Source organism: Aptenodytes patagonicus, chromosome 2, assembly GCF_965638725.1.
Source record: "Aptenodytes patagonicus chromosome 2, bAptPat1.pri.cur, whole genome shotgun sequence".
NCBI classification, from domain to species: Eukaryota; Metazoa; Chordata; class Aves; order Sphenisciformes; family Spheniscidae; genus Aptenodytes; species Aptenodytes patagonicus.
The window spans coordinates 36,309,459-36,323,147 of NC_134950.1; the positions used below are offsets into that span (position 1 = coordinate 36,309,459).

General features: G+C 44.4%; 1 protein-coding gene across 1 annotated transcript; it reads left to right on the forward strand.

Annotated features, from left to right (window-relative positions):
• The first annotated feature begins 794 nt into the window (after nucleotides 1–794).
• On the forward strand, nucleotides 795–12,392 carry SBSPON (somatomedin B and thrombospondin type 1 domain containing). Its single transcript, XM_076329553.1, has 5 exons — nucleotides 795–1,011; nucleotides 9,165–9,359; nucleotides 9,920–10,010; nucleotides 10,844–11,020; nucleotides 11,705–12,392. The coding sequence occupies exons 1-5, from the start codon at nucleotides 795–797 to the stop codon at nucleotides 11,820–11,822; spliced, it is 798 nt and encodes a 265-aa protein (XP_076185668.1). The 3' UTR covers nucleotides 11,823–12,392.
• The last annotated feature ends 1,297 nt before the right edge of the window (nucleotides 12,393–13,689 follow it).

Below are 13,689 nucleotides of genomic sequence, written 5' to 3' on the forward strand. Positions count from 1 at the left end.
TGGCTGTGTGGGACGTGGTTGTGTGGGTCACTGCTGTGCGGGACTTCATTGGATGGTACATGGCTGTGTGGGACATGGCAGTGCAGGACATCCCTGTACAGGACATCACTGAGAGGGTCATGGCTGGGCAGGACATCACTGTGTGGGACATTGCCGTGTGGGACGTTGCTGTGTGGGTCACTGCTGTGCGGGACATTCTTGTACGGGACATTACTGTGTGGGACATCACTGTGTCAGACGTGACTGTGTGGGTCACTGATGTGAGGGACATCCCTGTACAGGACATTGCTGTGCGGGTCATGGCTGTGCGGGACATCAGTGTGTGGGACATCGCTGTGTTGGACATGGCCTGTGTGGGTCACTTCTGTGCTGGACATCCCTGTACAGCACATCACTGTGCGGGACATCATTGAGTGGGTCACTGCCATGCGGATCCCGTGAGGAACATCCCCGTGTGGAACAACACCGCCTCGCAGGACACCCCCGGAGGCGCGCATCCCGCCCTCACCTCCCGTTCCCCCCACATCCCGAACCTTCGCCGCAGCAGCTTTAGCGCTGCCGGGGGCCCCTTGGGGCAGGGAGCGGAGGCGGCCGGCGCGGTCCTGCCCGGCCCTGCCCGGCCCTCCCTGCCCGACCGGAGCAGGGAGGGCCGGGCAGGGCCGGGCAGGACCGCGCCGGCCGCCTCCCCTCCCGCCCCCGCTCCCTGCCCGCCGAGCCCGCCCCGCTCCGCCGGGTGCCGGTGGCGGCCGGAGCGCGTAGCGTTGGCGGGATCCTCACGTCGGGGCGGCACGGTGATGGGCGGCGCGGCGCTGTCGGGAGCGCTGTGGCTGGGGCTGCTGTGGGCCGGGAGCGGGGCCGGGGGGAGCTGCTCGGGAAAGTGCTGCGAGGGCCGGGACGCCGCCTGTGTCGGCGAGGGATGGAGGGAGGGAGGAGGCTACGGGACCTGCTACTGCGACGGGGGATGCCGGCGAGCCGGGGACTGCTGCCACGACCACGGCCAGGCGTGCCCGGGTAGGTGCGTCCGCCCCCCGCCCCGTCCCGTCCCCCCCCCAACCCTGGGGGGGGGCGGTCGGGCTGGTCCGCGGCCCGGAGCGAGCCCTTCCGAGAGGGGCGGGGGGGGGGAGGGGGGGGAGGGCAGGCTGAGCGGGGATCCCCCGGGCACCCCCGTCCCTTTCTCCAGGTATAGTTAGCTGGTTGCCTGCCGGTGCTTTGTGGGATGGAAGTTTTCCTGGGGTTTGGAGGTGGGGTGTGCGGTAAGGGTCTCAGCTGAGAGTGGGCTCTGCAAGGCCAAATTCCTCCCCGGTATCACGAGCCTCGGGGCGGGGGCATGAGCAGGGACCAGGCTGGGGCTGCGTGAGGGTAGCAGCAGGCACAGGAATGGGAAGAGGGACTTTTCCCACACTAGGCATTTGCTAGGCTTCTGGATCAGCTGTAGTACAGTGCCTGGGGTTTGCCTGTCTGAAGTTATTTTCCCTCCAAAATGTGACGTTACTTACTTTTCACTCATGCTCATCCCAAACACACATTGATTACAGTGAGGATGTAGGATTACGGAGACAACAGGGAGATTCATTTAGCACCGTCTGTGCCTCTGAGCTGATTCCTCGTGTCTTGCCAAACAAGTATCAATGAAATAACAGGGGAAATCCCCAGGGTGAGGTTTTGTCCTCATTTCTAGGGGCAGGAATCAGCAAGGATCCACCGTGAAGGCAAGGACTTCAAAATGAGTGTGGGGAATGAGGGAGAGGGTCTTCTGCCAAGCTACAGGGGAAGGCCTGGCTCCCAGGGGAGCAGTGGCAAGGAGGGGAAAGTGGCCCAGTTCTACCAAATTGGACCCAGCAGTCTTGTAGGTATTTACACCCCCTCTTTCTGTGGTATTTCTATCCTTCGCGGTCTTCACAATTTGTCCTCCCTCCCTCTGCGGTGCGGGACACTGCCCTGGCTTTACAGGTGCAGCACTAGCACTTGGAGAGCCTACCGTCTCTTCCCAGATGGCTGGACGCACACCAGCCTACAGCCAAAAAGTCATGAGTCTCCGCTGCACAGTCCTGCTAATTAGGGTGTGTTTAGCAGGCTCAGCGCCGTGCTGACATAGCCACATAGCTTTGGGACCCAAGTTGGCTTGTGCCTGCCTGGTTTGGGAAGGGGGAGTAGGACCACTGGACGGTGTAGACCCGTCCTAGGTGATGTAAAATTGCACAGAAAGACTCAGCAGAGCAGAACTCTGACCCCAGGTCTCTAGAGGAAACACAGTCAGTTCTCTGATCGCTAAATATTCTCTCCAGAATAACAAGGGAAAAAAAACCCATGCACCATGAGGTCTGACAGAAGGCAGCATCTTTAAAATCAGCATTTTTTAATATATTGATCTTTCATTCAGGAAAATCAGTAGGGGGAGAACTGACAAGATGCTTGCTTGTCATATAGTCACAGCATATTGTGCCTTTTCAGTAAATCAAATTATTTTTAATATTCAAGTATAACGGGAGAGAGCTAATAAAGGTGCGTAGTGTTAGCATTAAAACAGAGCTGTAATCCGATAAAAATTTCTATGCTCTTCAAAAAGAAGCTCAAACTTGTGCTTGAAAAGTTCTAGTTGAGACACTTCTTACCATGACTTCTGGCATGACTTCTGGCGTCTGGTGATGCCTTATTGTTATCGAGATGGTAGTTTTTGTCCCAAGGTCAGTGGTGGTTGCCTCAAAAGGCACGATGTGTTTGCGCCGCCTCTCTCTTGTACCCTGCGTGGACAGTGGGTGCCCTAGATCCAGGCAGGAAGATGGAGTCTCAGTGAAGTCTCTCTGTCTCTTTCTCTCTTCTGCACCAGAGCTGGAATTTGACAGTCTCTGGTGGCTCAGTTCAGGGAGCTAAACCCGCAGGAAATGATTTCTGTTTTTTCTATTGCCCGTTGCTGGCTGGTTTGAGTCCCTGCACTGCCTCGCTGCCCAGTTGTGCGAGCACCAATGCTAGCGCAAGCAAAGGGAGCAGGATGTTTTGCATGAGTGTAGCATGGGAGGCCGGGCAGCCTAGCGAGGTGGTCCTGGAACTTACACATCCAAAAACTGCAAAACTGATCACAAGAAGTCATTCTTTTGAAGGCAAATGATCATATATACTTTCTATTGCAAGCAGCCAGTAAGTTAGGTTTTGTATAATCAGAAATTCCAAGTAGTTCCAGTGGCAGTTTATATCAGCTTAGACAAGTATGGCTGGAAATTTTGAAGTCATTTTTGTTCCTGTTGGATGTTGAGGTCTCCCCATTGAGTGTTTCTAAATTCTGTCAATGTGTTTAATGACACCAAGGGTGTTTATTGGCATAGTTCACTCCGAAATACTGTTTTGAATGTAGAGTTCAAAAATTTAAAACAGAAACGTGAAGAAAGGTGACCAATGGTTCTTGTGCTACAGCTTGTTTGTCAGCCTGTTCGCCACTCATTATTTCAGCACCTTCTGAAATGACATTTCATCCTTTTGCAAATATTTAATAGGATGAAGAATTTGGGGAAAGTGTAAAGTGCCTCAAGTATATGCAATCAAGAAATGTGTTAGGAACAATACAAAAACAATGCTCCAAAATAATAGAAACCACTGAAAGGAGGGGCGTCCTAAAGCTGCCAATGCCATGGTTAAATTCTGTCATGCCTAAAAATCGCAGTAGGTCTGGTACTTTATAAATAGATGGTCCATGGGCTGCTGAACCTAAGTCCAAGGGTTCTTAAATGAATTTCCTTATAGTTCTAACAATGAAGAAAGAATATTTTTGTACACAGAGAGCATTTAAAATAGGAACTACTGTACAATGAGAAAGCCTGAAAAAGGAATGACCTCGTCATTTGAATGGAAGTGGTTACTCTGAGAAAATCCGCAGATCCTTATACATTACAACATATGTTGTGCAGTGATTCAGTGAAGATACTGTAATCCTCTTTTTTCCAGAGATGGGAAAAAATTAAATAGAGTGTGACTCAGAAAAAAAAAATCTATGATTCACAGTGCTGTAAATGGGGGCGGGGGGGTAAGTCCTGACCACTCAAGCTGTGTTTCATAGGATAGCAATGTAATTTTTCTGTGTATTTTTGAACTTCCAAGTGTCTCATTAGCTTCCAGATTTTGGTAGGTACCTGAGCACAAATCCTGTCCTTCAGGTTCCTTTGACTTGCATCCTTCTCATTGTTTCAATGAAGCATCATCTACCATCGTGTTAACTAAGCTGGACCAATAGTAACATAGAGACCATAAAGATGTAGCTATGGGTCCCTGATACTTCTTTTTGTATTTCAGGAGACGGTGCCATTCCTTTTTTGTGTCAGTTCTGGGACCCATTCTCTGTCATACTGAGGAATTTGACATTTTTCCAATGAGGCACAAAACTGATGTACTGTCCCTTAATAGTTGCTGGGTACTGACTGCAAAAGTGACATTATTATCCCACTGGCTAAATTCCATTCTAGCAACCCAATATTCTTATTATTCCACATGACTAAGGCAATTCATACTTCTTGTTCTAAATCTTGATGGTCATAAAATTGCCATGTATTGCTGCAGACGATCAATATTTAACTGTCAGCTTGGTTTAACTCCAGTAAGACGTGAAGTCATCGCTTTATTTGTTATGCAGCTACTCAGTCCCTTTGGGAGTTTTCTGCGTGGAAAATGTGATGTTAGACCTGATGTTATCTGCATATCAAGGTGCTAATATGGGATTAAAATTACGTGGAAATTCTTACTTCTGCAGGTCATTCATACAGCCAGCTTGGAAGAGAGTCAACAGATAAGGAAATCGGGCTAGATGACACTTACTGTCCTTTGGGTACTCTAGGTAGAGCTAAGATGGATGATCAGGCATTGAAGTCTATGCTTGTACTATTAAATAAAGTGGGGCTAAGGACTGTTCTCTGGCTCTGCGACCAGGTGGCAAAGACTGTGAGGTCCATACTGCACTTAGCACTTGTCCTGGCTAGCCCATGGTGGGGTCTAAGACATTTTTACTATCACTGGTTTGATTTTTTTCTAGTTCAAAATGCTTGAAACAAATGGCTGAGGGTTGTGCTGCAATGTGTTAGAGTGGTGCCTTCACAGCCACAGAGACTGTCTCGTGTGCCTTGGGGTACCTAGATGTGTCTGAGGGCAGTGCCTGGTGGGGCAGCGTCAGGTATCTGCGTGTGGCGAAGGGAGCCATATGCATTTTCCATGTTATTTTCCAGTGCTGTTCTACAAATCATACCCAGGAGCTGTCTGGGAAGGTGTTTATCAGTAAGTAGGAGAAAATGCCAGAGAATGCTAACGGCTAAGCAGGATGGACAGCTGGTGGCCCAATGCCCAGGGCTGCTCTGTGGTTCTGTTTCAGCGGAGTTCCTTAGGGCGTGGGATGCAGCATCCTCGGCCATGCGTACGCCTGGCGCTGTCAGACCACTCAAAAGCGGGCAGGTTTGGTCAGAACAGGTGCACAGTGAGAGGAAAGAAGGGGAATTGTAATAGTGCAGTAAGGACATCTGCCGGGTAGCCTCTGTCAGGGGTTTTATCTGCTTTATGATGTCTGTAGCGCTCCAAGAAATTAGAGATGTAGTGACAGAGCAAACCCAGCAATTTCTGTCTCTTATGAAAAGAGTCACAAACACCAAAGAGGTTATCACATTTTACTCTTTCTTCCCAATGTCTTGTACTGGCAGAATCCCAGAGGGCATAAAATACTTTCCTGAAAGGCTAGTTTGGTCCCATCACTTTCCTGCAACGCTGATACAAGTACGTAACTAGTGGTTAAGCTGTAAAGCTTCTTGGGGATTTAAATTGTAATCAGAATTGTAATATAGGAAAAAAAAAAGATTGAAAACATGTGATATGTTCCATTACAAGCTAATGGGAAACAGCATACATGGGAAAGGAAAAAGCTTCATTTAACTAATGAGAGGCATGACCCAAAACAATTCAGAACCAATTTAAGATAGCCCAACCATTGATTATAACATGTATTTTGTACCATTCTCTAAGTATCACGTTGAAGACCTGCCTTTATAAAGGAGTGGAAAAGCAAAGTAAAATGTGATTCACACTACATGGAAAATAGTTTTAAGCCTATTTGCAATGTGCAATGAAAACAAGTCTTTGAAGAACTGGGCAATTTCCATATCAATAAGAAACTCTAATATTAACATAGGTACCTTTAAGTTTTTATAAGACACTATGTGCTAGTATTTCAATTACATGACATTAATTATAACTTTATTGAAAAAGCAAGCCTATCAGAGGACAAAAAGCAGCTAATGATATTAGGGAAAGCAGCATGGACTAGTACACAGTGCTGCAGCGTTTTGACTGCTTGTCTCATTTCACGGTTAAGGAAAGCCGCAGACACAGCCGTTCCCTGCTCGCCCCTGTCCTGGTTTCGGCAGGGATAGAGTTAATTTCCTTTCTAGTAGCTGGTACAGTGTTTTAGATTTAGGATGAGAACAAAGTTGATAACACACCGGTGTTTTAGTTGTTGCTAGGTAATGCTTACACTAGCCAAGGACTTTTCAGCTTCCCATGCTCTACTGACTGAGAAGGCTGGAGGTGCACAAGAAGCTGGGAGGGGGCACAGCCAAACTGGCCAAAGGGACATTCCATACCATGTGACGTCATGCTCAGTACATAAACTGGGAAAAGCTGGCCGGGGGGGCCGCTGCTCGGGGACTGGCTGGGCATCGGTCAGCGGGTGGTGAGCAATTGTGCTGTGCATCACTTGTTTTGTGTATTATTATTATTATTATCATATTATTATTATCATTTTATTTCAATTATTAAACTGTTTTTATCTCAACCCACGAGTCTTTCTAACTTGTGCTCTTCCAATTCTCTCCCCCATCCCACTGGGGGGGGGGGGGGGAGTGAGCGAGCGGCTGCGTGGTGCTTAATTGCTGACTGAGATTAAACCACGACAGCCCCGCAGCATACCGTGCAGGCACGGGAAAGCTGGTACTGCCACTGGTGTCCAGGCAGAGGACATTCCCTCCGGCCACACACACTGACGAGAGCAGAAGCGGCCCGGAGGAATGCAGCTGCCCAACCTGGAGCACCTACCAGGTGGCCTCCAGGAAAAGAGGCTACTGGGGATGGACCACTGGTCAGATTAAATGTCCTCGTAGGCCACAGGTTGAGGACTACTCGTGTAGGGAAATGACTGCTTATCCTCAGGGGATTCTTCATCTTGATGGATGCCCATGTGCGAGACAATTTTCTTACCTGTTCTTTTGCTGCTCTGCCTGCCGAGGCTGTGTAGACTTTAAGTTCCTTGTTGGAGGGGTTGTGTTTGCTCCATCAGTAAGCACCCAGACATCATCCTCATCCAGCCCCACCAGGGCTCAGCCCTCAGTACAGGTTTGAAGAGCTGTAGTATTCATTTTGCCTGCTAAAAGTGAAATTGTTAGGCCACACAGTTTTCAAAACCTGGGGCTTGGTGTTCCTGGAGATGAGGCTAAAGAAAATTCTGTTTCATGGAAACATGTGAAACGGCTGTGTGTTTCTTACTGTTGTGTACTGAGTTAATGCACAAATAACGTGAAGACTTCTGTGTTACGTAGCTTCTTACTCCGGAATAGTGTGTCCATCACCTCTTTCTGTATTCTGGGAATCAGGCTGCAAAACCTTTTCTTCGAGAGTAGATTATTTGTATCCATCTGGAAGATATCTGGCATATTGTCCATGCTTACATTAGCAAGGTTGACACAGGGCTACTGTTTTGCCAGAATATAAATGAGAAATGCAAGAGAAGGGAGAACTATAGATCGGAAAAACGCGTATCATGCTTAATATAAATGAGAACTACAAGGAGCGTGCCATCATTATTAGATGCACTGCAGAGAATAAAATAAGGAAGGAAATGGCTAGTAGATAACAGATATGATAGATCTGAGCATTTCTGAGTTTCAAGACAATACCGAAACTAAGAGATGCTTAGTCTATCATTTACACCTCTCCTGGAACGGTTACAAAAAGTGACAAACATGAAATAAGGGCTCATTCTCTACATAACATGACGACTTAGTTTTTTTCTAAAGAACCTGTGTGTTATTTAATCAAAAAGTTGTCAAAGGCCATAAACTGGGCTAAAGGTTTCAACAGTTGCCAGAAAAATACCACAGAATACAAAACAAAGCATTTTTCTTTCTTTCTTCATCTGAGACCTTCAGTGAGCTCACCTAATATATGTGAATTTAACAGATGAAAAGAGAAGTTCATTGTACCTCTGAGTATTAGGCTGGGTTAGGAGAGACCAAAGGTACAAGTGTATGGTACCTGTACTATTGATGCTCTGCCTGAGGGAAATGCAGTTTCTTATGATTCAAAGTTTACTTTCAAAATAATGGCACTTTCCCCATAATGTTTTGGTCAAATTCAGAGGAAGTTTGTGATCCATGAGAACTAAAATTCAAATATCCAGTGGACTATTCTATAGTTGGGAATGAGCAAAAGAGGGCCTTAAAATCACATTTTTATACATTTTATTTAGTAAGTTTAAATAGCTGCATTGTTGTAAAGCTCTATCTATATCAGTAGCTATACAGACACAGAAACAACTCTACACAGGTCCCTGCATTGTTCTGAGACTAAACAAAACCAAAATCATCACCAAAAACTGCCTTTGCAGCAAGGACCGTGGAGCAGGACACCCCGTGTTAAAACAGGGCAACAAAGCTGTGGCAGTGGAACTTATTTCAGTGTTGAGGAAAAGGGGTTAGAAATCAGTCTGAGGGGAATCAAGAGGGCTGAAAGGCTTCCTGAATTCTGCTACTTTATCTTCCAGCCTTTAAACAAAATCTGGTGGTGTAGGAACTGCCAAGGTAGGTCAGACCATTCACTGGTCTAGATAATCCATGAGCTGGTCTCCTCCGGGGCTAATACTGTATGCTTCAGAAGAGGGTACAGAAGAACCCCACAGCTGTAGTGAAAGGTTTGTGTGAGGAGCTGTTTCCTTCTGGACAAGGGATGGACTAGGGAGCCAAGCACTGCAGGCAGGTTTGAATGTTAAATTTGAAGATGCAAACTCCTAGAAGAGCATTTAAACCACTGTAAATAAAAGTATGTAAGAAAGAAAAAAACAGACACAGTCTTAGTACTCAAGCTTTTGGGAGCAATTAGGATAAAACAGAGGTCTTGACTACTAGTAGTGTTTTAATACCGCTTTGCAGCTCTTCCCTGCGTCGTGGGGGAGTGGAGTCATTGGAGTGGCTGTGCAGAACGATGTCAACCCGATCTGCGGATACGTAGGCGCTATGTACAACAGGAACCTAAAAACGGTGGGGAACCTTGTCCTGCTCTAGAAGAGAAGGCTGGCTGCCTGGAATACCTGACTTACCAGGGAGAGGACTGCGGCCATGAACATGGTATTCTCTTTGATTTACCTGTACATTGTGCCCATCAGGGCCTTCATAAATTTTCCTGACGTCAACGAACAGAAAAAAAAGCATCTATCTGCAGCTAGCTGGTTAAAAATACAATTTCAAACCTTACTTTCTACTGTCATATTGCTCTTTATACTATTCTTATATTTTTTTCCTAGTCAGGCTTTTCTTAGTTTCTATTAAGTAAACAACTAAGCTGCATGCATTCCTTCAGTTTCTTGATTTAAGCCCCTCAGTAAGTATCAAATTATCTCGGTGCGAAGTTAGAACACAAATTCAGTACGAAACAGGAAACAGAGCTCCTTACAGGATTCCAGCACACCCTATTTCCTCACAGACTAGATGGCATGCATTTCTAGATATATTTCTTCTGAATAAGGAGAGAGCTTAGCTGTAGGGAATGGGGTTGAGGTCTGATGTTGCCAACGTTTTATCACTTTTTCAATACAGTCAGCATCACCATCCACATTCATTCACCCACTGTTACAGTAATTGAAATATGACTCAACTGTGTCTCGCTGCCTTACTGTTTTCTTCCTCAGTCCCTGCTTTCATAACTACCTCTGAATACAGTAAAGAAAGAAAACGACGAGCAGCATCTTCTCTCTGGCCTTCAGACAAAGAAGCAGCTGGGTAATCTATTTATCATATGCATGTGGGTCATCTCATTCAACAGAAAATAGCTGGCTACAGAGAAAAATGCAATTGAATTTGCAATAATTAAAAAATAAGCTATAGCTTGTACTCTTTTTCTGTCCTGCAGTTCATTTGCATGTTCTAGATGTTGTTTTTCATTACTTGCTAATTGTCTTGAATTAGATATTGGGGTCATGGCAAATCTGAGGATAGCTGCCTTTGAAAGGAAACAGTAAATAATGCTAAACCAAAGCCAAATGTATCCCTAAGTGTAAGTCTGAGAAATCAGACGCAGGTCTCTGAACAAACAAAAATGGGCTGAATGTGATCAGTCTCGAGAGACCTTTTTCTTTAAAATTAATTGACACAAGGAGTAAAAAATTTTGTTTGGTTACCAGTAGTGACAGTTATGAAGTTTAAATTAGGCTGTCACTGGGTCTGTAATGCTCATAATGCTTTGCCCTATGCTACTTTCCCCAGAACAAGAACCTATCTGGTATTCTTAAAACCTCTTTTCCATTTTCTCTTTTAGCAGCATAGAAGAAAAAATACGGGTTTTCATTTCAACATAATTTAAGAACACAGAACACAACCAGAAATTGAGATTATACATAAAGCACTGGACTGGGGCATGGAATGAGAAACAGCTTGCGTAGTGTTTTTAAGAATCTGTTAATTAGGTTAGGGTCAGAAACAGACTTGTTAGCAATGATGTTGTCTAACTTGCACTTCACAAATACCACCCGTATGATATGTAAGTACATTTAACATGTATACCTAGCTTGTGCTTCATCTATCACAACTAATTTAGTACTTTTCCTTCTGAGCAGATACTGCGTGGAATTTAAAACAGAATCACTGTCACACCACTGTGCTTCGGAGCATCGGCCGTACACTCGATGGATGCAGTACCTACGAGAAGGACATACCGTGTGCGTAGCTTGCCAGCCTCCAGCTATGAACACTGACACGCATCGTTGTTCTGGAGATGGCCATAATGCAGATGGGTAAAGAAAGCCATTTTTCTGCTGTCTCTTCTGTAGCAAAACCCAGTACAGAAGTTAAGACTTCTCAAGGTCTCATTAAAAGCTGCATTTATTATACCTAAAAAATGAAACGGCTTATATCGCTTGTAGAGCTCAGAAGATTTACCCTTTCAGTTCTCACAGAAATTGCTTTTAAAACCTAGATAAAATTGGGAAATAATTTCAGTATGAGAGTTCAGTGTTTTGAATGATTTATTTACTATTGTGAAGGGATGATGCAACTTCTGTAGTGCAAGAGGTCTTTTTACAGCTACGGGCACTTTTACTTAAAACCGGTATTTCCTGCCATGGTCCAAATCTGATTTCAGGTTTAACAGCGGTGGATCAGTACTCCCCTCAAACCTATACACCTGGTTTCTAGAACAGTAATTTTGAAAGCAGACATTTAATATTCGGAACAGATTTTTATTTGGTCTGTACATTTATTAATATGTATACGACTTAATACCTGTACAACCAGCTACTCAATCCACCATCCTATATACTATACTTAGGAATATAGCGCCTGCTCCAGAAAGCATTTTAAGAGCTAGACGAGCTAATTAAAGTCTAATCTAATCTTCTGACATGTTATACAACACAACCTAGTAACATGAAATACAGAGTTTTCAGTGTTTTAATTCCTCATTTATTGTCACATTTCAGAGGTAAAATCTTACACTGGGAAGCAGTTGGCAACTCTCAGTGCCAAGGAACCTGGAAGAAGATTCGGCAACTGGAGAACTGTTCATGTCCCCTTGTGCATAGCTTTATTTTTACATAAGAGTTTAAAAGACCTTTAAAACAGCAACAACAAAAAGATTAAGAAAATTAACACCAATGCCAAGAAACCTACATCTTTCTGCTGCATTTTTGGGAGCATAAACAAACTTTAAAGGAGTCAGAACTTTGAAAAAAGCATTTTGGGAAACTCTCTCTGCCTTTATACAAAACGCTAAGACTGATCTAGAACACTAGAAGCATGTTTCCATGTTTCTCTTCTGTAATTAAAGAGCTAATGTTTCTAACTGTAGTAGCTGCTTTTTCTGAAGTTCTCGTTCTTTACTGGCCTGTCTACAGGCACTGCTCCTTCTCAGTAGTGAGCCAGCCAAACATTCTTAAGTCTGAGAATAGTTACTGTCATCATTAAATAGCAAGGGTGAATAAAAATGAAAGCCTGAGAGCTAAAACCGGATTTCAGTTTAGATCCTTTGTTCCTTCTCAATATCATCTAGACAGTTGTTTATACTACAAGTGGATAAGTTATTCTTCCTCTACATTGCAGTTTTAATGTTCAGCCACCTTCATAAAGCTGTATGACTAGTCAGCGTTGTTAAGGAAGTAGTCTTGCTCAGAACTTCATGTCACTAATACACAGTGTGAACATTATGGCAGATGAACCTAAACAAGACTTCGTGAGTAAAGCCTTGGCTAACATTAAAAAAAATTACTTATTACTAGTTAAAACTGCTCATGTACAATGATTAACAGAAACCTGCAATATTAGAGCACTGGCAAGACTGCTATGCAGATAGCTCAAATCCTTATTTTGTTACCTATTACTTACCTTGAATTATTGTTACAGCATTAAAGAGGCTGCATACTGCACTTTCTCACGTGTCAGATACCTGCTGTGACTTTCTGAATTGTTGGCTTACAGCTGCTCTAGCATTCCTTGCTGAAGGACGAAGCCTGTATTTTATCAAGATCCTGAAATTCACAATGTTCGCTAAAAAGAAATTATGTCTTAAGGTTGAGAAAATTTACTGGTAAGACATGCAGCATCTCTGTGGAACCTAAAGACTACTGCTTGCCACTGCTTCTAGCAGCTGCAAGAAGAAACCATAGCGTCTGGTTTCCTGCAAGAATGAGGAAGGTGATCTGGCTGAGGTCCCGTCCACAATAAGAGTGTGAAACAAACCTTTGTAACCGTACTTTACCGTTTTATCTTAATGGAAGCAGGCTTCCAAAACAGAAAGCAGAGAGATTATCTTAATACTTCCTGGACATTTCAGCCTTCAAGAATATATCTCTTCATTTGTAGCCAGGAAAAATATCTCAGAGAGGTTTATTTTATTATGACCAGTTTGGACAGATGCTTTTCCTTGTAAGGTTCTTGTAAAATAAAAACCTTATCCAAAGACAAAGGTACAGAAAACATCTGAATTGAAGAGATTTCACTTTTAAAAGAATGCTGCGATACGTTAGTTCAAGTCACTAGATTCACACCAGTATGACAGTAGAAAGTATGGGTTTTCTGAGGTTGTGGAACTCTTTTCCACACAATCTGAATCAAGAGAGACAGCGTAGTATCATCATCCATTACAGTCTCTCACGAGCAGGACATTTACAGTGACCAGCTGACACCTCGATAGTTAGTTACCCCCATCAGAGCATATCTTTGCTTTCTATCACTGCAGACAGAGACAGTGGAGAACATAGATGAGACGTGTCTCACGAGCTGTGCTATCAGTGTCAGCATAGACTCGTTACTGAGCCCCACTTTGGCCATTCGTTTTTGAGCTTTCCCTTTCCTGCTGGTCTAGAAGAAGCCACTTCTCAGGACAAGGTAGGTGGCACAAGATAATCAAGGGAAGTTAAGAGCTAGTATCATACTGTTACTTTCCATATGTTTTCCATCTCTTCTGAGA